This window comes from Chelonoidis abingdonii, chromosome 2 (assembly GCF_003597395.2).
Source record: "Chelonoidis abingdonii isolate Lonesome George chromosome 2, CheloAbing_2.0, whole genome shotgun sequence".
Classification (NCBI taxonomy): domain Eukaryota; kingdom Metazoa; phylum Chordata; order Testudines; family Testudinidae; genus Chelonoidis; species Chelonoidis abingdonii.
Genome location: NC_133770.1, coordinates 86,869,259 through 86,895,257, shown reverse-complemented (window position 1 = coordinate 86,895,257; position 25,999 = coordinate 86,869,259). Strand labels below are relative to the sequence as shown.

Genomic DNA, 25,999 nt, shown 5'->3' with positions numbered 1-25,999 from the left:
AACAAATATCGCTTGGATGCTGCAATTAGATGGAAAGTTCTTACCCAATATCTTTCTGTCTAGTGCTCTTCCATAATTCTTGGCCTCACTCTGGATGTCTAGCAATGGGTCAGCATGCGGTTAGCAAGGTTCAGCTTTTATTTTTTTTGTATTTGGAGGTTACTAATGCCGACACATTGCCGCTTTCGTATGTTAATCGAGGCGCCGACGTGCGCTGCACATTGATGTTTGCTGTATATCATTCTTCCTGTTGAATTTTACACACTTGTGTGCGGAGATCATCTGCGTAGACTAAACGGCAAGAGGCATTGGCAGCTTATATCTCGATGCCACAACTGGAAATACTCCAGATACTGCAGATACTGATGGAACCAGCCACAGGCATACAGAGTGTAGGAGATGTTACAGCCAGAAAAGGAAATGGCTCACGGTAAAATCTTTCATTCTTAGTGTGAGAGGGCAGGAGGGTGAGCAGTGGGTATGCATCCAAGCAAATGAACCAGCATTTAAATCCCAAAGCCTGTGATAAAGGGATTCGAGCTGACACCAACAATGGTTAAAATCCATTATGTCAAGAAAAAAGCCATTTGGTTTTCAAGCATTTTTGAGTCTATTAAGTTCTGATTTATGTCCAGTGCCACATGTTCCAGGATCAGCTACACAAAGACGAAATCAGTACTCAGGCCTCTGCCAGCCCATAGTTTTTTTTTAGACACAAGGGTGAGGCCTAAAGAAGCTTTCGCCTAAAAAACTTACGTGCTATGCAGGGAGAACCCCATCTGGACTCCCTCTCCTCTCCTTCATTTATAGCAATTCTAGCTCGTCTATTCCTTTCCCCGTTCAGTTTAGAACTATTGCAGATAGTTATCAGCATACTATATCATGATCTCCATGTCATCAAGACCCAGTTCTGAACCATACGCATCCTTAGACTTTTTTGCAAAGCTTGCAGCACTGGTTGCAGAAAAAGTTTAAAGTATGTTTGTTTCTAACTGTGTCTACAAGACATCTGTTTTAATCTTATCGGACATTATGATTATAACCAGTTCCCCTCCCAGTGATGGTACAAGATTACAACTGCAAATGCAGTTAGTGCTTGAATCATACATTTGCGACGAGCAGTCTGTAACTTAGTGACCTTTTACAAAATCTTTGGTTTCCTTCTTTTATCGTGTTTTGCTTCAAATCCAAATTTATCTTGTGATCTGGTTTCAACTAGACTTACTAACCAAAATCATCGACAAATTTTGGCCTTGTGCTGTGAATTGTGATCAAAACATCCTGTATGCAGAAATATATGCAATTTTTATGTATATTTTTACTCTATTGCTTTAGTGTGTCTAGCAGTTATGTAAGCAGATGCAACTGTGGTTCTTTTCAAAACTTTTTCAGCTGGGCCTTAGTAGGGCTATTTAGTATATGTAGCATGTCATTGTATCAGCTAAGCCATCGGTGATAGTAATTGTTTTGTGGATGGCCTTTACTATTTTTTAAATAGGAGAATAAACAACTAGTGAATAGGTTGAAATCAAGGCCATTGAATCAACAGTAAGTGCTTCAGTTTGTTTCAGTGTACTTTCCTACCTTGAATAAGACATTAAGAACGGCCCATACTAGCGTCAAATTCAAAGGTCATCTAGCCCGAGTATCCTGTGTCCACAGTGGCAATGCCGGTGCCCATAAGGAATAGAACAGGTTCGTGAACCGTACACACTCTATCCATTTACCTATCGTCCCTTTTCCCAGCGTCTGGCAAGCAGAGGCTAGGGACACATAGCCACTGATGCGATTATTCTTCCGTTGAATTTATCTATTCTTTTTGAATCATGTTTATAGTTTTGGCATCTTGCACAACGGTCCCCTGGCAAAGTTCCACAGGTTGACTGTGCATTTGTTGTGAAGAAAATTTCCTTTTAATTTGTTTTTTAAACTTGCGGCCTACTTAATTTCGATTTGCATGATCCTAGTTTTTGCTGTTATGAGACAGTGTGTGAGATAAACGTTCCTTATTACATTTTCCACATCAAGTGCTGATTTGTGTGGACCCTCTTTCATTACTCCCCCCTTGGTCATCCCTTTTTTCCAACTGAAAAGTTCAGTCCTTATTAATACCTCTCATGTGAGCGGTTCCAACTCATTAATCATTTTGTGGCCCTTTTCTAACCTTTTCAATTCCAGTCATACTTTTTTGAGATGGTGCGACATATCACTTCACGGTCAGTATTCAAGATGTGGGCGTCACCATGATTTATTATAGAATGCAAATTGATATTTTTTTCTTCTTTATTATCCTTTCTAGGCCTTCCCAATGTTCTGTTTGCCCTTTTTTGATAGCCTCTAATTGCGGTGGATGTTTTCAGAGATTCCATTCTTTTGAGTGTAACAACTACTTACACCCCATCATTTAGATTATAGTTGTGTGTGTGTGTTCTCATGTGGCATTACTTGCATTTATCAAATTGATTTCAACTCTGCCATTTTGTTGGCCCAGTCACCTGTTTTGAGAATCTTGCAGTCTGCCGGATTTTTTTTTAGTAGCTTTTGTGCTCACTTGCAGATTTTGCACCTCACTGTTACTCCTTTTCCAGATCATTTTGAATATGTCGAATAGACTGGTCCAAATACAGAACCCTGAGGACACCATTGTTTACCTTCCCATTCTGCTACTGACCATTTTTCCCTACCTTTGTTTCCTATCTTTAACCAGTTACCCGTCTATAAGACTTTCCTTGTTATCCCATGACAGCTTACTTTGCAAATAGCCCTAGTGAGGACCTTGTCAAAGGCTTTCTGAAACTAAGTAATTATATCCACTGGTCCCCCTGTCACATGCTTGTTGACCTCCTCAAAGAATTCTAGTTGATTGTGAGGCATGATTTCCCTTTCTAAAACATGTTGACTCTGCCCCAACAATTATGTTCACCTATGTGTCTGACAATTTTGTTCTTTACTATAGTTTCAACCAGTTTGCCTGGTACTGAATCAAGCTTACTGGCCCTGTATGCTGGGATCACTCTGGAGCCCTTTTAAAATGAGCATCACGTTAGCTATCCACCAGGCATTGGTACAGAAGCTGATTTAAATGATAGGTTGCAGATTACAGTGAATAGTTCTGCAATTTCACTTTGATTCCTTCAGAACTCTTGGGTGATTACCATCTGGTCGGTGACTTATTACTGTTTATTTATCAATTGTTTTCTAAAAGCTCTCTAATGAAACCTCAGTCTGGACCAGTTCCTCAGATTTGTCACCTGAAAGAATGTCTCATGTTTGGAACATCTCCCACATCCTCAACCGTGAAGATCGATGCAAGAATTCATTTAGTTTCTGCAATGGCCTTATCGCCTTGAGTGCTCCTTTAGCATCTTGATCGGGCACTGGTTCCTGCTTCTGCATGAACTTAGGAAAAAAATTGCTTTACTTTTGAGGCTTTGGCTAGCTGTTCTTCAAATTCTTTTTGACCTTCTAATTATGTTTTTACACTTAATTTGCCAGAGTTTGTTCCTGTCTGTTTCCTCAGTAGGATTTAACTTCTGCTGTTAAAGGAGGTGCTTTTGCCTCTCACCTGCTTCTTTTACTTTTGTTTAGCCACACGGTGGCTCTTTTGGTGTCTTACGTGTTATTAGGAGGTATACATTTAAAGTTAATTCTGTATGTAATGGTGTCTTTTAAAAGTCCATGCAGCTTGCAGGATTTTACTTTCATTGTGTACCTTTTTAATTTCTGTTAACCAACCTCCTCATTTTGTGTAGTTCCCTTTCTGAAATTAATGCTACAGTGTTGGACTGCTGTTGGTGTTTTCACATCACAGGTGGTGTTAATTTAATTATGGTCACTGTTACAAAGTGGTCGAGCTTATTCACCTCTTGGACCGGTCCTGGTCCTGTATGACTAAATCAAGATTGCCTCTCCTCTTGTGGGTTCCAGGACTAGCTGCTCCAAGAAGCCCAATCCAATTTTAGGTAATCCTTAGAATTGTTATTTAACGGTTTGATTCACTACATTATCCTGGTACCTTGTCACTGTTGTCGACTATCAAAGAGTAGTGTATCTGGTGAGCGTTCAGCGTGGCTGAACACTGAAGACAAGATATTGCTTCCCTCAAGATCTGTCTACAGGACAAAGGGAGGGGGAATCTCTTGTGTGAGCTGACTAGGTGAATGCATAGCCTCGGGGAAGCTAGATTGCCTCTCCGGTTGTATTCAAGGAGTGAAGTATAGCATCGCACCGGCTAACCCAGGAAAGGGGGGGAAGCTGGGGGATGAGATAGGGAGACCCAGGGGTCTGGGTCTTGGGGGGGTCTCCAGGGAAAGTCTGGGGGGACCAGAGCGAGGCAGGCGCTGTATTCCTGTCTAGTGGCAGCGAGATAAGATCCAAGCTGGGTATAAGCTTGGGGGAGGTTCACAGTAAATACTCAGATTTTGAACGCTAAAGTCCAGATCTGAGACAGACGTTTACCACAGTAACAGAGTATATATGCTTTTTCCTGTGTACTTTTAAAAAAGTTATAATAGAGAGAGTTATTTTTCTGTTTAGTGCTAATACTGTATATAACCTACTTTTGCAGCCAAGCAAGAGTACTCTGTTCAAAGGAAAGTGAAGTTGTTTTGTTATTATCAGTACACATAACATGATGTGTGTCTACTTACAAGACATTGAGCTCTACAGCAATTTCTGTTATGCTGGAAGCATAGGCAATTTTATCTCTGTAAGGGTCTGCAGCATTACAAATATGTTTTAATTCCCATTAATGCTTTGTGACACCTCATACCAATGGATTAAAAATGGAATAACGTTGTAAATCTCTGCCACCTACTTCATAAGGTATAAAATAGCTCTTGTTTGTGAACAGACTATAATACTGGCTTCTGAACTGCAGAGAAACTTCTAGATGCCTGAACTGGGGTGAAAATTTCCAAGGAATAACATATTGAATCGACATATTATTTTGTCATACGTATAGCTAATGGCTGTCTATCCAGATATAAATCTTGTATCTTAGCTCTTTTTTATTGTAACTATATCTGTTATGTCCATCCAGCTTGACAGCTTGTATAAAATGTCTAACTGATGCGTTACATTTAAAATGCTTTTTCAAGACGCTGTGGGACTTACTGTTCATTACTAATTGCTCAATAGGGAAAAAGTAGACTGATAGAAAAGAAAAAAAAATAGCCAGAGTGTGGAGAGATGACATATTGTTGATAATTAATATAAATTGACTTTTTTATTACACAGTTTTTTTCCAAGTAATAAAATATGACTGCACTTTTTATTTATTTATTTATTGCTTAAGTTATTGCCCTTTAACCTTGAACAAAAAGTTTATGGCCCAAATTTTGTACTTCTATATTTGGCCCTAAAGCAGAGTTAATTTACACCTGTAATCTATCCTATATTATTCCTGTCAGGAGTAAAAGTAATATTTGTGTTTGTGGGAGAATGAAGAGATTAGTTAGGGCCCATTTTTTGTCAAGGCACATTTCTAGACCAGGATTCCTGATCCCTAGGCTCTGCACCACATCTCTCCCATAGTTCGAGTTGCAGGTGACCTGAGAAGGGCCTCGCCATGGATTTGGGGAGGAATCAAGATACCTCTCTGACTCAATGAGCCACATCATTTTAGGTGTGCATGTTTTGTCCATGGCTATGGAGAACTTGGTTCCTTGAATGTGTTTAGCAAAATCATAGGGCTAATTTATAAAGTGTTCACCATTAAAAAGTCAGTATTTGATAACATTTGCCACAGAATGGTATTTCAGAGGCAAGAATTTTCCTCTATACTTGGATTAGGAAATTTGTAATAATGGTTGGTAAATGCTAACTTTTCAGTGCTGTCCACTACTATTCTTCCCTTAGTATCCCATATTGTGTGTGTTTGGATTAGTACTAGTTGCATAAAAGCCATATTCGGGATAAGGATCTCATTGGGTTAGGCACCATAGAAATACATAGGCTGACACTTTTCCTTTCCTGAATGGTTTGTAGTCTAATTTTAAGGGAAGGTACAACAAGTGAGTGTGCAAACAGCTTGAGGGAAGTAAGATGGATAACAGTAAATGATAGAAACCTATTGTTACATAGACTGTGCACAAATTGTTGTTTTTTAAATTGGAAAATATATAGCTATACTATATGAAATAAAGTATATATCAGGTATCTCATAGATAACACATTTAATGAGGAAGAAGATGCCAATATCACAGTTATTTTTCAGTTCAGAACCACTGAACCAAACTGATTTTCTCTCTCAAACTGTTCTGTATTGTATATCAGAAGTTTTAAAATCCATTATTTTTGTTTTTTAAATTAAAATGTAAGCTAAAAGACAATAGTGATACCCAGAAGCAAGTGGGATTAGGGGTATGGAACAATTTCCATATGTGGAGAGAGAAAAATACTGGAGCTGTTCAACTTGGAAAAGAGATGACTAAGAGGGGATATGATAGAGGTTTATAAAATTTTGACTAGTATGGAGAAGGTGAATAAGGAAGTATTTTTTACTCCTTCACATAACACAAGAACTAGGAGTCACCCAAGGAAATTGATAGGCAACAGGTTTAAAACGAACAAAACAAAGTATTTCTTCACACAATGCATAGTTAACCCGTGGAACTCATTTCCGGGGGATGTTGTGAAGGCCAAAACTATCACAGGATTCAAAAAAGAACTAGATAAGTTTATGGAGGATAAGTTCATCAATGGCTATTAGCCAGGATGGTCAGGGATGCAACTCCATGTTCTGAGTGTCCCTAGCTTCTGTGTTCCAGATCACTTGATGATTGCCTGTTCTGTTCATTCTCTCCGAAACACTTGGCATTGATCACTGTCAGAAGACAGGATACTGGGCTGGATGGACCACTGGTCTGACTATTATGTCTGGTCTTTTGTATCTTGCTTCATATTTTTCTGTCAAGGTACTTTCTTATGATCTTGTGTATATAGTTGGTTACAGTGGTACTCTTAGTATTTAGTTAATTAGTAGTAGTAGGTAGTTAAGTGGCATTTAGCTTGAAATGCACTAACCAGGTTTTAAACACTGTCATGTGGGATGTGATCCCTAATATTGACCCCACACGCCATGTTCATTGTGCCTTGGAGAAGGGCACATTAAAGACAAGCGCTCTGACTGTAAGTCTCTCTAGTTTGTCTTTTGTAGTGAGGCCTAGATCCATCTCAGTTAGGAATTGTATCTGGTCTCTCAGTTTCTGAGAGACCCTTCTCTTTACTACTTGTATGTTAAAAAGGCAGCACATCAAACTCCATGGGTTAGAGTACTCTTTATCCATATGGAAGTATAAAATTAGATGAGAATTGAACAATGAAAAGAATATTGCCAGTACATTATTTGTTTAGTTTTTATTTGATTGGTCAGATATGAACAGCCTTCATTGGATAGACTTTTACTTTTCCCATCAGGTACTGAAAACAAAGTAGACATCCAAGATCTTGGAATTAATGACTGTGTGACACTTGTCTTGGGAGATACAAACTTTAAAGAAAAAATAAAAATAAAAATAAAAATACTGCTTAACAAGTCTGCAACCAATTGTTCCCCAGCAAAAAAGCATGAACTAAACATAGGAACTTTCTCCTCAAACTGACGAGGTACTTTTGGTTTTTAAAGGGGAATGGAAGAGGAAGTGTTTACTGATGGAAGAGTGAAATAGTGCACAGTATATTTGTTATGCCAAAGGTGGTGATAATGCATTTGTTTCTATAGTCTTGTTTTCAAATTGCTGTTGAGCCTCGTACTTATTTTTGTACATTTTAAAATATCATGGAGGTAAGCATGCAGTAGGAAGCCCTATTATTTATATGAAATATTAAATGTTATTCCTGCCAGTGTGTATCAAGATTTGTAGCTGGTAATGTTTTACTGATCCTCTGAAAAGGGTAGTATAAGTGGTAATAATAATATATTTTACAGTAGTCATGAAAAAGCTGATATTTTCAAGTGTTAACACACCATGGTGTGTGTGATACCATAATTACCACTTATATAAAGTATGTAAAAATAACTGAGCATCTCAGGTACATAGCATGCAGTAACTTTTGGAAACAATTGACTTTAAGGATCACTACTGTCTATAATATAGGCAATACCTCTTAGTTGTTTCACATTGTAGTTTAAAAATTTCTTCCTGTTCTTCTTTACCAACCTAGTTCTATGTGCATGAAGGTTCTGCTTGAGTGAGGACTACAGGAGTAGAATTGGGTCTCAGGCACATCTCGGCTGGTTTTCAGTGCAGGGGTGGCTCCAGGCCCCAGCATGCCAAGCGCGTGGTTGGGGCGGCATGCCGCGGGGGGCGCTCTGCCATCACCAGGAGGATGACAAGTGACTTCGATGGATCTCCCGCAGACGTGCCTGCGGAGGGTCCACTGGTCCTGTGGCTCCGGTGGAGCACATCTGTGGGAGGTCTACCAGAGCGACGGGACCGGCGACCGGCAGAGCACCCCCCGCGGCAGGAGCAGCGCCAGGGTTTTTGGCGCCCTAGGCGGGGGTCCTTCCGCGCTCCTGGTCATTGGCAGCAATTCTGCGGCGGGGGGTCCTTCTGTGGCTCCCGGTCTTTGGGGCACTTTGGCGGCGGATCTCAGAGCGAGTGAAGGACCCGCCGCAGAATTGCCGCCGAGGGTGGCAAAATACCGCCCTCCCAAATCCTGGTGTCGCCTAAATGGAAGCGCTGGCCCTGCCCCACGGCATGTTTCAGTGTAAGTTTTATCTGAGGGTTGCCAGTTAAGGCCTATCATATCTTTTATATTTTAGGCAGTCATACTCCTAACTGAAGTGATCAGAGAGAACTTCAGGAACAGCAAATTGAAACAATGCCTTTTACCTGCCCTGGGGGAGGTGCTTTTCCTGATAGCAAGTCAGGTAAGTCTATAAGATCTTTGCAAATCTTTTTAATGTTTCAAATCCTTTTCAGAAGTAAGGTAAACATCCTATGTGGGTATTCGTAGCATTTGTTACCCTCAAGTGCACGCCTTATTAATGTTGAATATGTTCAAGTGCTGTGACATTAAAAGTACAGGGGATTTGCAAGTCTTTAAAATCCCACACTGTTGAGCCCACTTTCTCTCGCTCTCTTTCATTAGCTACTGCCATTAAGAGAAGGAAATGCCTGAAGCTCTTGTTAGAAATAAAATGTAACTTGTAAAGGGGCCATGGAATTACTTGGTTGCCATTTTATATTCCCCCTCTACTTTATGAATCTCCAAGACAGATTATAGAAGTTTTAACATCGTTGTTTAAATTTCTTACACTCTTTCACTGTAGATTTTTTAAATTTTTTCTCAGTTATCCCAGTTTACACTTCTCAGTGCTCTCTGTTATTTCTAAAAATGTTCCTTTGCGCTTGCTGAAAGAGGCATTTTAAAACTGAAATAAAGCCTTTAGTGCTTCTAATTCATGTGATGGTATTTCCCCCTTGGAAGGAGGGAATCCAGAATGATGGTAGCAGGATTGAAATGTTTTCATGTAACAGTGGCAGTTCATGTAGTCTCATTAAACTGTCTTGCTTTTACTGGGCCACTGGTGGTGTATGCACAGTAGAAAATAGCTCTTAGAAGTTATCCCTACATTTTCAAAGCAGTGGATGGGGATTTTACTTTAAAAAAAATAAAATAAAATGAAAAAAGCCCAAAATCAGTCTCCATAAATTATTAAAAGCTTTTTCCAACTGTTAAAAGCTTCTTCCCCAATCACTGATTTCCCTCCATACTTACAACTCTATTCTTAGATGATTCCTTCCCCACCCACAAAGAAGGTCATAAAACAAATGGGCCTTCCTGTGTGATTTGAATGTGAGTGAATTTGGACACTGGTTCACTGGTGCAACATTCCCAGGGCTGGCTCCAGGCCCCAGAGCTCCAAGCGAGTGCTTGGGGTGGCATGCCGCGGGGAGCGCTCTGCCGGTTGCTGGGAGGGCGGCAGGTGGCTCCGGTGGACCTCCCGCAGGCGTCCCTGCGGAGGGTCCGCTGGTCCCGCGGCTCTGGCTGCGGGAGGTCCACCGGAGCTGCCGGACCGGCGAGCGGCAGAGCGCCCCCCCATGGCATGCTGCCATGCTTGGGGCGACGAAATGTCTAGAGCTGGCCCTGAACATTCCCTTGCCTGCATTTCAGTGGTGATGTACATGGATCAGTGTTGCCCTGCATCTGGCATGTTGAAAAGCAGTTGAGTACTTAACTGAAATTGTATTGCACAAAAATCAAGAAATACAGAATTAAGTATATTATGTTCCTCTGTCTCAATGCACAGGTAAGGTACAGTATAATGCAGACAGCAGTGTAGCATTTTGCCCTTCCTGCCCCTGCATTGTTTTTCAAAACTTACCAGGAGGGAGACCATCTTTAAGTTTGAATCGGTAGTTCACTTCCATTGTCCTCTGCTGAGACTGTCAATATAGGTTCCAATTGTAAGTGTTTGTTTTTTGTTGTTGTTTTTGTTTTTTATGTGAACAGCTGTCCTCTAGGAACTGGATTGAGATAAAGTAATTTCAGATGGCAAATTTTGATGATTACTGACATAGGCTGTATTTGGACAATCGAAATAGGAACAAAAAGAACAATGTTCTCAACCAGCCATTATCTGGAGTAGCATTTTCTAGACAATGCTAGCTTTTGTAGAAAGAGAAATACTATTAATAGTAATAACAGAAGATGGCATTTTTTTCTAAACCCCCATAAGCTTCTTTTTTCTTCTTTTAAGAATTAAAATTCTGTTTTTATTCTTTAGAAATGTAGATCGTTTCAGATTAAAAAGATATGAAAGGATATTGCATGTTATACTTTGTGTCCCTTGAGGCATATGCATTAACTATATTATCTAAATGTTTTGAATATTACTATATTAATTTCATAAGTGCACAAGACCAGAACGAGGGTCTAAAGTGGATATGAGCATTGATTAACTCCAGTTACAATTAGTAATTTCTCTTACACACAAAAGTATTCACATTATATCCTGCACAGCCCAAATGCATGTTCTCTTATAATTAATATGGTATAGGACTACATTAACGTGAACTAAGTACTTTCAAGAGCATATCAGAGGGACCTACATGGAGCACAGCGCATTAGAGCGCTCTACAAATCACACCCCTCTAGTGCTTTGCTGGCACTGTGTAGACAAGCCTTTATTCCTCCTTACAAGGCATCCTCTGCTTGAACTTGATTGGTAATGTAAGGTTAGAGTTATTTTTCCCTATTCACTTTTGCAGTGGATGTGGAAAGGCAAACTTGGGTTAAAACCCAGTTTGCTAGTGTCCAGAGATGACTTTCACATCCTTTGACATTTTGTAATATTTCTCAGATGTTGGGGTTACTTTGAGCATTTAATCTCTGATTTTCTTTAAATGAAGAATATCTCTATATAAATATCTGCAGATAACTTAAAAAGAAAAAAGGCAGGGAAGAGAACATCATAGCCCAGGGTTAGATGTCCATGGCTGGCGTTAAATTGAATCTCCCCTGGTTATACCATGTAACTTGACAGATGTATCATTTTTGCATGTGTCGGTTCCAAGGGAAATTACACCACATTTTGAATTGGTAGTTAGCTGACATAGAGCTCAAAAGAAATTAAATTGAGTTTTTATCAACGTCTATCTATTGATACCCTTTGTAATCAACTTAAACTTTATTCTCCCTTTGAATGAAACAAGGTTTAAGAAATGATAATGTCGGAATGAAAGAAATGAAGTATTTGTTTTTTGATTAGGGTTGTACGTATTTGTGTTCCTCGGAAAGGAAAATATATGGAAAGCAATTCATTAATTGCTTTTCTTCAACTAGTATATCTTATTAATGGAATGGTGATGTTGAAATATATATTGAATCTCAAAAGTCAGGAGACACAGAAAATTAATGTTGTTTCTGCAACATTAACCTGATCACTTTGTACATCCTAGGCTTTTTAGAGTAAGCAGTGCATTAAAAAATTATTCTCTTTCATTTCCCAGTAAATCTTTTTTTCCTGCAATTACTAGCACCTCTATGCTATCAAATGCAGGTTAGTGCCCAAATGTGCAATTTGTTTTCATGAACTGTTGCAGGTTCTTTCTGTACTAAAGAAAATCCAAATAGCCTTCTATTTACCTGATAATTTGTAATATGCCATTTTTTAAAAGCAGCAATCTGTTTACCACTAATAGTGGAATAATAGTCTCATTTTAGTGAATAGAACAAGACTATTCCAATAGGATTGGTAAGTAAGGATTCTGGAATATTGTTACTTCTCTCTAGATAAATAGCAGATTTCCAAGTGCTCCACACTGGGTCTTGAATAAGCTACTCTAATAACTTCTGCATATTTTTCAAAAACAAATTTTCTTTAAAAACTTCTTTAAATTGAGCAAATGTATTTCTAGATATAATTTAAACACAATCATTTCTTAAAAAGGTTTTTTTCCCCCTATTATAGTACTTTAGAAACTTCTGAAGTTCAGAAAAGAACGGATTCTCACTTGGGAGAAGGACTTGTTTTATTTACCACCAGTTCTATCCAAGTCTTAGTTGGATGTCCCTGAAATGGACACAGGCTGTGCCATTGTGCAAGAGACATGTTATCTTTTTATGTTGTTGCTGTTAAACTATGATCTGAGACTTTTTTTTTTTTTTTTTTAATGCTTTAAAAAAAAATCTGAGTCTGTGGATCTGCTGATGTACAGTGCCTTTGCTGCTATAGATCAAAATAAAAAAAATGGTGTAGATAAATCTTATTGTATAAGTAGAAAATTACTTAATTTCATACTAGAAATGGATTGATGCTGCAAGTTGAAATGGACTGTTCATTGAAGTTCCAAATGTGGTAGCAAAAAATAGTGTCTTTAGGTAAAAATAGGTAACGAATTAATCAAAATGATTGCCGAGATTGTAGGACTGGCTTTGAGTGTGAATTACATTGAGCCAATGAAAAATACAAACCTTAGGACAAATACTCATGGGAATTTTACATCATGCTTCAACCATATAATAAAAATCAACTTTTGTGCCATAAAAATTCAAAATATCAAATTCAACTTTTGTTCCAGAATTTAATCTATCTACTAGATTTTATTTAGTTGACATATGTATATTAACCTTTTAAAATCTGTTGGGTGTATTTTTCGTGGCTGAAATATTATGATTTTTTAAGTAAAGGGTTAATATCATTTGTGCTGTTAGCTTCATTGCTGATGCTTTCACTTCATTATAGGAAGAAAAAAAGGAGCACTACAGAGAATGCTGGGTTGTTCCCTTGGCTGCTTACACTGTGCTAATGAGGTGCCTTCGGGAAGGGGTAAGGATATTTTATTGTCCTCAGTAGAATTTCTCCACCGTAATAACCCTTCAGGCATTGTGAGATGATTGTAGCCTAAAGCACTGCAGTACATTGTCAGTGAAGTATTTCTCCTGAATTTAAATAATTGTGATACGACCATGACCTACGCAGTAGAGTAGATTGCAGAAGTGAAGTAGCTTTCTCTGTATACTCAACATTTATACATTGTTACTTGATTTTGTTTATAAGATAGTAAATGAAGAATTATTATGATGTAAATGTTGAATTTATTTATGTTATGGATTTCTTTTGAGGACTGTTTGGTGAACTAGTACAATTCTTGCTACAGTTTATTTTTTGCGCAGATCTTTTTTTCTGCCAGTCTGTTAAAAAATTGATATACAAGGCTCTAAACACTCCATCATCTTGTCAGGTCATCAGTGTCCTTTGAGGCCCCAAAGTAGTAAACTTTAAACACTTTTTTGCTTTATATTTATGTCTTATAGTTAATTTCTATTGTGACAACTTTGCTTTGTAAAAAAGGGAAGAAAAGAACTACGTTTATGGTCCCCACTCGCAAAATGAAAAAGAATTGAGCAGAGCCACATATAAGGTTGGCATTTACTGTTTATTTAAGACCAGTTGCCCAAGGCAAAGCCAAAGGCTGAAAACATTCCTTACTGGACGGGGCAGGGGAATCAAGATGAGTACCTTTCTTTTGAGATCTTTATTGCTTACAGATTGTACTTAATGGAGGAAATCTCCAGATGTATAGAAAACCTCCAAATCGTCAAACGACCAAGAACACACAACTGATTTGTTTTTTGGACTCTTTCCAGCAAGTAGTAATGGATACATAGTAAGATGTCACTCTAAGACATGGTTGTTATAAACGATGTAAATGTCATCTTAAGAAAGGGAGACTTCTTACTATCTGTAGATATACATGACATAGAAACAAAACAGAGACATTCAAAGGAACATTTATTTATTCCTGTACAGTAAAATAAATTCTAAACCCTGAAATATATTAAATTTCACTGAGAATTTATCTGGATATTAGTTTTTTCAATTTTTTTTCTAAAGAATACAGTGCACATGAAATTTACTGAATTGATAGTCCTGCAAACGGAGGTCTTATCACTGAAGATAAAACACAGCCACAGATTTTGAAGCTTTTTATGCCACCACAGTGCAAAGGTCCTGCTCTGGAGAGACGTGTGTTTGTGTATGATATGCATGTATTCATTCAATAGATCTGAAACCAAATCAACACTTTTTAGGTATTAGGGGGGCTAATTACCAGGCAGTGAAGTGGTCTGTCCAAGCTTAGGTTTAAGTAAGTTGAACAAGTTCTCCTGGAAGTTTGGTTTGGAATGTTAACCCTTGCATTTATAATTCCATCATTTTGAAGTATGAATTGGTTTGCAGTTCTTGATTTAAAATATATATATTTCCATAACTCTAATTGACTAAATCATCTGAAGTAAATTTACTTTGTGATAGCACCAAGATATTTTTAGTACAAGGTTCTGCCATTTGGCATTTCTACAGTGCCAAAGGTCTATATTAAGTGTCTTTCTGTAGTAGCAGTGCATCGAAGAAAACCAGGTATCTTTGTTTACCCATGTTTAGATGATTGGCTGCTGAAGGATCTGTTATGTGAAGATTTGCATTGAGGTTCTACCTCCCTACTAATGGATTTGGACCATTTCTGAATATCAAAAAGTCCAATTTATGTCTGTCAGAGAATCCATGTTATAGGAGCTATACTGGACTTTGCAGCAGAGAGCGCTTTCCTTCCAGAGGAAAGATTTGTGATGATGGTATTCCAGAGATTCTGTGTCATCAGACCCAGAAAGTAATTTTCTATTTGGGTCTAAGAGGTCTCATGGCAGTGTCTATTTATGTTACTCCATATGCATTTGTCAAAGTATTTTTCCCACTTTGAACTTTAGTGTCCAGAAAGTGGAGGCCTGCATGTACCCTTCTAAGCTTACTTAATTCCTAGCTTAGATCTGATAGCGCTGCCACCAACCAGAAATTCCAGTGTCTGGTACGCTCCCTGTCTCCCCAAAATCTTCCCTGGGGGACCCAAGACCCAAATCCCTTGGGTCGTAAAACAAAGGGAAATAAACCATTTACCCTCCTTTCTCCCCTCCCAGACTTCCCCTCCCTGGGTTACCCTGAGAGATAGGATCCAAGGAGTTTGGATCAGTGTAAAACAGAGAGGAACGAACCTTTCCCCCACCTCCTTTTCCCCCACCAATCCCCTGGTGAGTTCAGACCCAATCCCCTTGGGTCTTAAATAAGGAAAAAAATCAGTCAAGTTCTTAAAAAGAAAGCTTTTAATTAAAGAAAGAAAACAGTAAAAATTATCTCTGTGAAGTCAAGATGGAAAATGTTTACAGGGTCTTCAGCTTACATAGAGACTAGAGGGACTTCCTGCCCCTTAGCCTGAGATACAAGTTACAGCAAACAGGTAAAACTCCTTCCAGCAAAATACACATTCACAAGTTAAGAAAACAAACATAAGTCTAATCTGCCTTTTCTAGCTAGTACTTACTATTTTGAACATGAAAGACTATTTCAGAAAGATTGGAGAAAGATCTGGTTGCACGTCTGGTCCCTCTTATCCCAAGAGCGAACAAAGAACAAAACAAACAGCATGAACAGACTTCCCTCCACAGAAATTTGAAAGTATCTTGTCCCCCCATTGGTCCTCTGTCAGGTGTCAGCCAGGTTTACTGAGCTTCTTAACCCTTTACAGGTAAGAGAGGCATTAACCCGTAACCATCTGTTTATGACAGCATTCCTCAGAATGAGGCCAATGCAGTGGTGGATGGCTCAAATTTACAAGCCAAAACCAGACATTCTTTACATGCTAGTCACCATGCCTCAGAACACCTTTTTTTTTTTTTTTTTTTTTTTTTTTGATGAAGGGGATAAACTGAGCCAATAGTCTCAAAGGCGTCCTGTTCAGTTCCCATTTGCCACAATAATCTCAATGCATCAGACAATGGATGGGGAATTCGTCTGGGTTCTCCGATAGTTTGAAGTCACTGGGCATTTCAGGAAAAGAATTTGCAGATAAATTGTTTTAGAACTGAGAGGAACTTCACCTGGCTCTCAGATCTTTTCTTTCTCAAATAAGGAGGAAAGTTGTTCAGGTAACGATGGACAATATAGTTGGCCCTATATTATATCTGCAAGCAAGTAGGTGCCCTGTCTCCTCTGCTGTGTGCGAAGGCAGTCAGTCTGTGGGACTGGTGCAGTCTACACGTCTATCTGTTTAGCAGGGTACAGTAATATATTGGCAGATGAGCTCTGCAGAGAAATTTCTCAGATGCACAAGTGGCCTCTGAGGGACCAGGTGGTATAAGAGATCTCCAGTTGGGGTTGGCCCATTGTGGATCTGCTTGCAACCAAGTTCAACAAAAAAAATAGTCTTTTCTGTTAAGTGTGGGAAAGAGCAGTGAGTCCATCTTGAACGCTTTCCGGATGCAGTGGTGAAAGGTCCTCCTGTATGCTTTTGCCCCCTTTTCCATTAATTCAGATGGTGGTGAGGAAGATAAGAGAGGAAAAGCAAGAGTTGGTCCTGATTGCTCCAGCTTGGCAGAGACAGCAATGGTATGCAGACCTGCTTCAGTTGTTGGAGGGAGTTTACGGATTCTTTCTTTTGCCTCCAAACTTGTTTTCTCAGCAGTATGGCAAATTATTCATCTGGATCCCCAATCTCTCTATGGAACATCCTGGCCTATCGGACTTCGAACAATTTTGAACAACGTGTTTGTCATTAGTCAGGCTATATTGCTTAATTCTAGAAAACAATCTGTGATGAAATGTTATTTGAAATGGCTTAGATTTTTTTTTTTAATGAAAAAATCTGGCTCACCATTTACAACTTTTGTTCTGTGTTTTGGAATATATAATATATTTCAAGTGCGAGGGGCTCTTTAATTTGTCTTTAAGAGTTAATTTGGCTCTTTCAGTTTATCATATTTTGATTGATGACAGATCATTATTTGAGTATGATACAGTTAAAAGGTTTTTGAAGAAATGATCTAACTTGTATCCCACTGTTGAGAGATCTGGTTCTGCCATGGGCTATTGATGTGGTTTGATCTATGCTTATGAAGCCCACAGGTAAATATAAAAAAGCAACCATAACAGAGGGCTAGACAAGGAGGAAATGGAAAAATACAATAGGGTCATATGAGAAATAAAAGGGAAATCAGTGGGGGAATCTGCTCAACATCTTTGATTATAGTGAAATATAAGGATTATGGGGAATAGATAAAAAACTGGAAGTATTAGTACATAAGCTAAATTCTGACTTAAGTGACATGAGAGATCTGTTTTGCCAAATTACTTATCCATCAGATGTCTGAGTAGTTAAAATCCCCCCATTACTGCTAGGTCTTGTGTTCTGTATATTTCTGTTATTTGTTCTAGATATGTCTCTTCCACCTCCACGTCCTGATTTGATTGTCTATAGTAGACCCCATCATGATGTCAGCCCTGATTTTTTTCCCCTTTTATCTTTACCCAGAAACGCTTTCAGCTGATTGACCTTTCAACTTTCTGGCCCTCAGAACAAGTATATATATTCTTGATGTATAATGCAACATGTCCTCCTTTCCCCCTACCCGTCATTCCTAAACAAGCTATAACCCCCTATACTGATATTTCAGTCATGAGATTTATCCCAAGTATTTTTCAGTAAGTTCTTGCAAAATATTTGGAATAACTTTTTATTTCATTAAGCAGCGGACGAAACCAGAGGGACAGCCATTTTAGACTTGATTCTGACTGACAAGACAGAACTGGTTGTCAATCTGTAGGTTGAAGGCAATTTGGGTGAAAATGATCATGAAACAATAGATTTCATGATTATAAGGAAAGGAAAGCCTGAGAGCTGTGAAGAGATAAACAATAAAGAGAATGGACTTCAAAAAAACAAATTGTAACAAACTCAGAGAACTGGTAGGTACTGTCCTGTGGGAGGAAAATCTAAGGGAAAAAGGAGTTCATGAGAGCTGGCAATTTCTTGAGACAATATTAAGGCACAACTGCAAACTATCCTGATGTGAAGGAAAGATAAGAAGAATAGTAAGAGGCCATTATGGCTCCATCAGGAGTTCCTTAATGACCTGAAAATCAAAAAGGAATTCTACAAAAAATGGAAACATGGACAAATTGCTAAGGAGGAGTAAAAAAAGAATTGCACAACCATGTAGGCACAGACTCAGAAAGGCTAAGACACAAAATTAGTTATGCCTAGCAAGGAACACAAAAGGGAATAAGAAGAGTTTTTAAAATGCACTAGGAGCAAGAAAAAGGCAAAGGAAAGCATAGGTTCTCTACTCAGCAGGGATTGAGAGCTAATTCCTGATAATATCAAGAAGGCTGAGGTATTTAATGCCTATTTCGTCTTCACTAAAAGGGTTAACAATGACTGATACTAAACATAGTTAATATTAACAGCAAGGTGGAAGGAACAAAAGCCAAAATAGAGAAGGAGCAGGTTGAAGATTATTTAGATAAATTATTCAAGTTGGTAGGGCCTGATGAAATTCATCCTAGGAAGCTTAAGGAAGCAGCTGAAGCAATCTTGGTAATCATTTGTAATTATATCTGAGAACTCCTGAAGATGGATGAAGTCCCAGAGGACTGGAAAAGGGCAAACACAGTACCTCTCTTTAAAAAAGGAAGCAAAGATGACCAGGGAAATTATAGACCTGTTAGCCTAACTTTGATACCTGGAAAGATACTAGAACAAATTATTAAGCAATCAATTTGTAGAAGAAAATAGGATTATAAGGAGTAGCCACTGTGGGTTTGTCAAGCACAATTCATGCCAATCCAACCTAATTTCCTTGTTTGACAGAGTTACTGATCTAATGGATAGGGGAAGCCATAGACATGATATATCTTGATTTTTAGTATTGTGGTTGACACACTTCTACATGATGTTCTCTGAAGGAAACTTGGGAAATGTAGTCTAAATGAAATTACTCTAAGGTGAGTGCACAACTGGTTGAAAGACTGTACTCAAAGAGTAAGTTACCAATGATTTGCTGTCAGAGTGGGAGGGTATATCTACTGGGGTACAGTATTATTTAATATTTTCATTATTGACCTTGGAAAAGGGAGTGGAGAGTGTGCTTATAAAATTTGCAGATGACACACCGCACTGCAAGGGGTTCAAGCATTTTGGAGGACAGGATTAGAATTCAAAATTTAAAAAAATTAAGTTAGAGAATTGGTCTGAAAGAAAAAAGATGAAATTCGATAAAGACAAGTTCAAAGTACTACATTTAGGAAGGACAAATCAAATGCACAACTGCAAAATGGGAAATAATTGGGTAGGTGGTAAGTATTGCTGAAAAAGATCTGGTCTTAGAGCGGATCACAGACACAATATGAGTCAACAGTGTGATTCGGCTGCAGTAAAGGTTAATATCATTCAGAGGTATATTAATATGAGTGACATATGTAAGACACGGAAGGTAATTGTTCCATTCTACTCAGCACTGATGAGGCCTCATTTGGAATAGCGTGTCCAGTTCTGTGTGCCACACTTCAGAACAGATGTGGATAAACTGGAGAGAGTCCAGAGGAAAGCCACAAAAATACTAAAAGGTTTAGAAAACCTGGCCTATGAGGAAAAGTTTTTGTTTTTTTTTAAAAAAAACAACCCCAGGGCATATTTAGTCTTGAAAAAAGAAGACGGGAGGTCCTGATAACAGACTTTAAATAGGTTAAGGGCTGTTATAAAGAAGATTGTGATAAATTGTTTTCCTTTTTTCCTGAAGTTAGGATAAGAAATAATGGTCTTTATCTGTAGCAAGAGATTAGATATTAGGAAATTAGAATAAAGGAGATCAGATATTAGGAAAAACTTTCTAACTCTTGTGGCAAATTGCCGGTACTGTTATGCTGGGTCTCGCGCTTTCTCTTCTTTGGGGAAGGTTCAGGACGCCATTGCTTGCCTCTGAACTGGTATTTTAATTACCCCACTAGTGTCCTTGAGGAGGGGAGTGGAGAGGGAGGGACCTGGGCCCGCCCTCTTCTCCAGGTCCCAATGCCAGGGCCCGAGTGTGTTGCCACTTAACTGAGCGCGTTCTTCCCCTGGGTCCTTCCTTTCCTGTCCTTCAGCTTGTTGGAGGGCTCTGCCTTCTTCTACATAAGCCAGGTGCCCCCATACCTAGGGTTATTTTGATTTCTCAGCCCAGCCGCAGCACTCCTCCAACTTTCCTTTTGTCTCTCTCAAAAACTCTTCTTCTTCTCCCCCGCTTCTCTTCTCCAACTCCTTAAAACTGCTCTCTGCTCCGAACCAAACCGGTCCTGCTCCAAACTCCCACACTGTCTGACTGAGCAGGGGTTTTTATCACATGCTGAGGCTGTGTGCTCTAATTGGCTACAGGTGCTCTAGTTAATCTATAGCAAACCTTCCTCCCCTTGCAGGGAATAAGGCTCCCTGCTAACACACTCCTGCTGCCCTCTGGCCATGCTGTATCACACTCTGTAAGGATAGTTAAATTGTACAATAGACTTCCAAGGGTGATTGTGGAATCCCCATTGTTAGAGATTTTTAAGAACAGGTTGGACAAACACATGTAAGGGATAGTCTGTTTACATGGGTCCTACCTCTGTGCAGAGTGCTGGACTTGATGATCTTTCAAAGAACCTTCCAGCCCTACATTTCTATCATTCTTTCTTTTTTTTTTCTCTCTTTTTCTTTCCATATTATGTGATGTGACTTGGTAATTTTTCACATAACGTGTGCTCAAATACAGTACGGAATGGTGGTTTAAGAAGAAAATTTCCGTCTTGACATTTAATTTCCTTGTTTCTGTTTACATCAGTTGGCCCTGTGGTATTGTTGAAATATATTTATCATTAAATATATATGTATTTATAAGTATAAGAGCTAAGGCCCCAGTCTGTTTGCTGCAGTGAAGTCCTGTGTCCAGGCTGAGCCTTATCTTTGGGCTGCTGAAGGACCGATTGTGTCATGCTGGGGGGACAGACTGGGCGGTGTTTGTCCTCCTTACTCCTTTTTTAGATGTCCACCCCAATTTACAGTCAAATTCTTGGTTTATTTTTTTTAAAGTAAAAGTAAATCTTTTACTCGTGCTACATTGTCAGATTATTTTTTCAGTGCAGAATGTGTAATGACAATTCACAGTCAAATGAAGATTTTGATTTCTATAATCCTGAATACTCAAGAACAAAAGTTAATTCTTTTGTGATACGACTTTAATATATTCTAAATTTTCCAACTTTCATCTTTGTTTAGACTGAAGGTGTTCTAGCAGCTGATTAGAAAGATGCTGGAATAAGTTCTTTATTTCCCAAATCTGTTTCCAATCTGCTTTTGTGATGACACTACATTAGTGTTTGAAATTTTTATGATTTTTTTATATATAAATGTTATACATACATAAGCTCACTGTGTGTGTGTGTGTATATATCTTAATAAAATATATTATCCAAAACTGAAGATGACATGTTAATTAAAAGTACACTACTTCTAGATTCTATGTTCTTTCTCAGTGTTTAGGAAAGCTTCTAATATGCTGTTGGCTCTTCCACAACCAAAATAAATAGCAAGATAGAGTAAAATCAGTCATTTATTCAAATGGAAATATTGACCTCTTTATACTTTTAAATTTTGAATGAAATTTTGTCTTTTCAGATATATTCACCTTATTCGTACTTGCTTTCTCATTTATGTGTGCCTGATTTTCAGAAGTACTCAACACCCACAACTGTATTTGAAGTCAGTGGGAACCAGAAGTGCTTAGTGCCTCTAAAAATCAGGCCCTATATCTTTTAGTGCTCTTTTGTAGAACTACTTGGAATCTGAGAAAATCTGATAGTGTTGCTTTTTTAATATTGCTATATTCATGTTGTTTATGGTTCATGATACTGGCAAGTTATCTGGTGTACGAAAAGCTCTTTAATCATATCTTGAGGATCCATTTCTGTCAACTAACATAGTTTATGTCCTGATAACATGACAAGATGAATCCTTCAGTTGAGGCCAAATATTAGTTTAGCTCATGCTCCTTTTCCCAAGAGTTAAGCAGCAAATGGTACAGGGCTTGTTGCTTATACAGTGTTTGAGAACAGGTCCTAGGAGGTCTAAGGGAGCCAATCTCAGGTGGCAGCAAATTGAATTAATCTGAAAACCTCATTGAGTTGATAGAGCACTGTGACAATACATGACCATTTCCCAGCCAAGATATAAGAATGACTGTGGTTATCTGGTACAGGGCATGATTCATCTCCGCACCGGCTGGCACACTTTTGAGGGACAAAATTTTGCTAAGAATAGCTAAAACTGCATCTGGATATTGCTGAAGATCTGTTAGCTTTCATAATAACCATTCTCTGCTGCATAATGCTATGGTTATGGCTTATTTATGGTATTGTAGTGCATTTATTAAATGTGGTGTTACTTATTTCAAGCGACACAGGAGCCCCAGTTTGTGTGTCTAATAATCATTGGTATGTAAGAAAGAATTAATACTGCTATTAATCTTTTGAATATGTACAGTATTGTAAATCCATGTATTTTTTTTTTACTTGTGCAGTTCAGAAAATCATTTAAAATGAAATTTAAAGGAAAAGATTGAAAATGTATAAAGTTATTTGCAAACAAAAATATCTGAGAAATAAGGGTCAAGAAGCTTAATTTTGATAAAACTGCACTTGTCTGAGTTTTTAAATGGTTGTCTACTGTACAGGATGGTACACTAACAAAACTGTTGTTAAGATTCGGGGCTAATTCTCCTTTGATTTACAGTTGTGTAAATGAGAAGTAAATCTATTGAATCAGTTGTGTTATATCAGTGTAAAACCAGTGTGAGATGAGAATCAGGCCCCAGGAGTCAATTGGTCTTGTTTAAGTAGAACTGAAGTTTAGACAGCGGTAACGAATTAATATGACACTTAAGATGAAAATTTCCTTTAATAAGTATTATAGTAAATTCCTACATACATCTATTTAGTCTTATATGTTTAAAAATTAAACATCGATAATCAGTAGAGGGAGGAGATAGTTAGTTAGGAATATATTTTTAATGACGTGAAAAGTTTCATTATTGTTGCTCAGTTGATGGTGGTTATGACTGTGAAGATATAAATGTCAGAAATCCAAAGGGAACGAGATGGTAGGATAAAGTGGAGAATAATATAAGAGAAATAAATAATGCCATTATGATGCATTATTTGTGAAGACTGAGTGTGCTATAGACTAAACAAACTAAATCTCTGGAGTAAATCTATTGTCTGTCTTTCTTGTATTTAAATTAACTTGACCAATTCATCAGTTGCATGTAGTCAGTGTTGAAAGACTTTGCTTATTCACAGTTAGAGCTGGAAGGAAAACGATGTAGTGGACAATGAGGAAAAATATCATATGTTCTGTCTTCAATTTCTGTTTGGTAAATGATCTGTTTATAAAATATAGCATCTGATTATGCAGTCTGTATTCAAGTAAACCTTTCGATAGAGTCAATAGGAGTTATCCAGAACACAAATTGTTGCACGATAAGGTCCATGATAATATACCTTAATTTCCATGCCTATCAAGTCCTTGACCCTTTTGTTAACATCACTATAATAACTGGTATTCTTATTGGCAAATTTTGTGATATGAACATCTGTTCATGTAGAGCTGATTGCTGAATGCTCATGACACAGTAAGACACAGTGACAACTTTCATTCACTGCTGACCTATGCTGGATTCAGAGTGATCACTTGGAGATGGAAGTCTCACTTTTAAATATTATTTCTATTATCTCCTTGGATTTATTTACAGTACAAGACAAAGGGGGAGGGGGACATAAACTTTATATTTCAAAGTAGTTGAATTTTCCTGTGAAATAACTTCTTCCCTAAGGATTTTCCATATTTTTCCTGATATCTGTGTAACAAGGGTAAGAAGCAATATTCAGACAACACAAATTATTTTGCTGTATTTGCCTTTTATTTAAATAGTTCAGAAAAGTAAAGTCAGAGATGGACAATAGTAACTAATATAAAGTGCCTTTTTTCCCCTCTAGGAAGAACGTGTTGTGAACCATATGGCGGCGAAGATTGTTGAAAATGTTTGCACCCCTGATTCTTTTCATGCACGGGGATTTATTACAGGAGAAATTGGACCTGTTTTATGGTACCTTTTCAGACATTCCACTGTAGATTCTCTGAGTATAACAGCTATTTCGGTAAGGAGCTTCTTCTCAAAATATCTAAATTTTCTGGTATTGTTGATTTGAAAAGCTTTTGGAGGGCATTCTGTACATATATTGAAATGTCTTTTGAATATTATTTTGATATGTGACATGTTAACATTTTGTATTTCTACGTACATTTTTAAAACTCTATGATAAACATTCAGTAATCTGTTAATTTTGTAGGAACATTGCATTCTTAAGGTATGTCTACACTGCAAGTGAAAGTGTGATTGTAGCACAGGTGGGCATACCAGTGCTAGGCCTAATCTTGCTGGCACAGGTTACAACAGTAGTGAATATATGGCACCATGGACTAGCAACCAGAATACAAGCCTGTCTGGGTACTCTGGTTGCTAGCCTGGGCTAAAGCCTGTGCCGCCAAGTCTTTACTACTATACCTCTACCCCGATATAATGCTGTCCTCAGGAGCCAAAAAATCTTATCACGTTATAGGTGAAACCGCGTTATATCAAACTTGCTTTGATCCACTGGAGTGTGCAGCCCCGCCCTCCCCGGAGCACTGCTTTACCGCATTATATTCGAATTTGTGTTATATCGGGTCATGTTATATTGGGGTAGAGGGGTATTGTTACCCTTGCTAGCTAGATTGAAACTAGCATGGGTGTGTGTATGGGTGTTACAATCATACCTTCAGCTGCAATGTAAACATACCTTTAGTATTAGTTCTGTAGGCAAACCAGTGCTTTTACTTGTGTAATGATGGCTACTTTATGGGTCTTGTGACACAGAAATTTCTTTTCTTATATGCTGTGATAAATGAAGCAGGGGATAGCTCCCTTTTATGGACACCCAACCAGCCAGTTAGATGTAAAATCCCTCTTGGTAGCTGTTCTCTGCTTGCTTTACCTGTAAAGGGTTAAAGGTCCCCCAGGTAAAGAAAAGGAAGTGGGCCCCTGACCAGAAGAGCCAATGGGAAAGTGGAACTTTTAAAATTTGGGAAAGAAACTTTCCTTTTGTCTGTTCTCTCTGGGCTGGAGACACAGAATAGCAATGCTGTAAGCAGCTTAAGCCAGGTATGATTTTAAAACATCAGGTCATGCCTAAAACTACTTATCTGAACTCCAAATGTGTAAGTAGATCCGAATGTTTAGTTAGACACAATCAGGTTTGTTTCTTATTTTGGCTTGTGGATCTCATCTGTGCTAACCTCAGATGCTTTTGTTTGCTTGTAACCTTTAAGCTGAACCTCCAAGAAAGTTATTTTGGGTGCTTAATTTTTGTAATTGTTTCTTTTTAAGATATAGCAAAAATCCCAAGTTCCAGATGTATTTTTTTCTCTTTTTGTTTTTAATAAAATGTACCTATTTTAAGAACAGGATTGGATTTTTGGTGTCCTAAGAGGTTTGTGCATGTTGTTTGATTAGTTGATAGCCACAGCTAATTTCCTTTGTTTTCTTTCTTTGCTCTTCCCGGGAGGGGGGGATGTGTGTGTTTGTGTGTGCGTGAAAGGGCTTGACGGTACCCCAC

At 38.2% G+C, this 25,999-nt stretch overlaps 1 protein-coding gene across 1 annotated transcript in view; it reads left to right on the top strand.

The window, feature by feature from the left end:
• Window positions 1–25,999, top strand: part of ULK4 (unc-51 like kinase 4) — a 467,406-nt gene that overhangs the window by 86,773 nt on the left and 354,634 nt on the right. Inside the window, exons 18-20 of the mRNA XM_075062527.1 lie at window positions 8,768–8,875; window positions 13,196–13,279; window positions 24,341–24,502. Coding sequence (XP_074918628.1) covers window positions 8,768–8,875; window positions 13,196–13,279; window positions 24,341–24,502 — 354 coding nt within the window. The remainder of the gene's footprint in view (window positions 1–8,767; window positions 8,876–13,195; window positions 13,280–24,340; window positions 24,503–25,999) is intronic.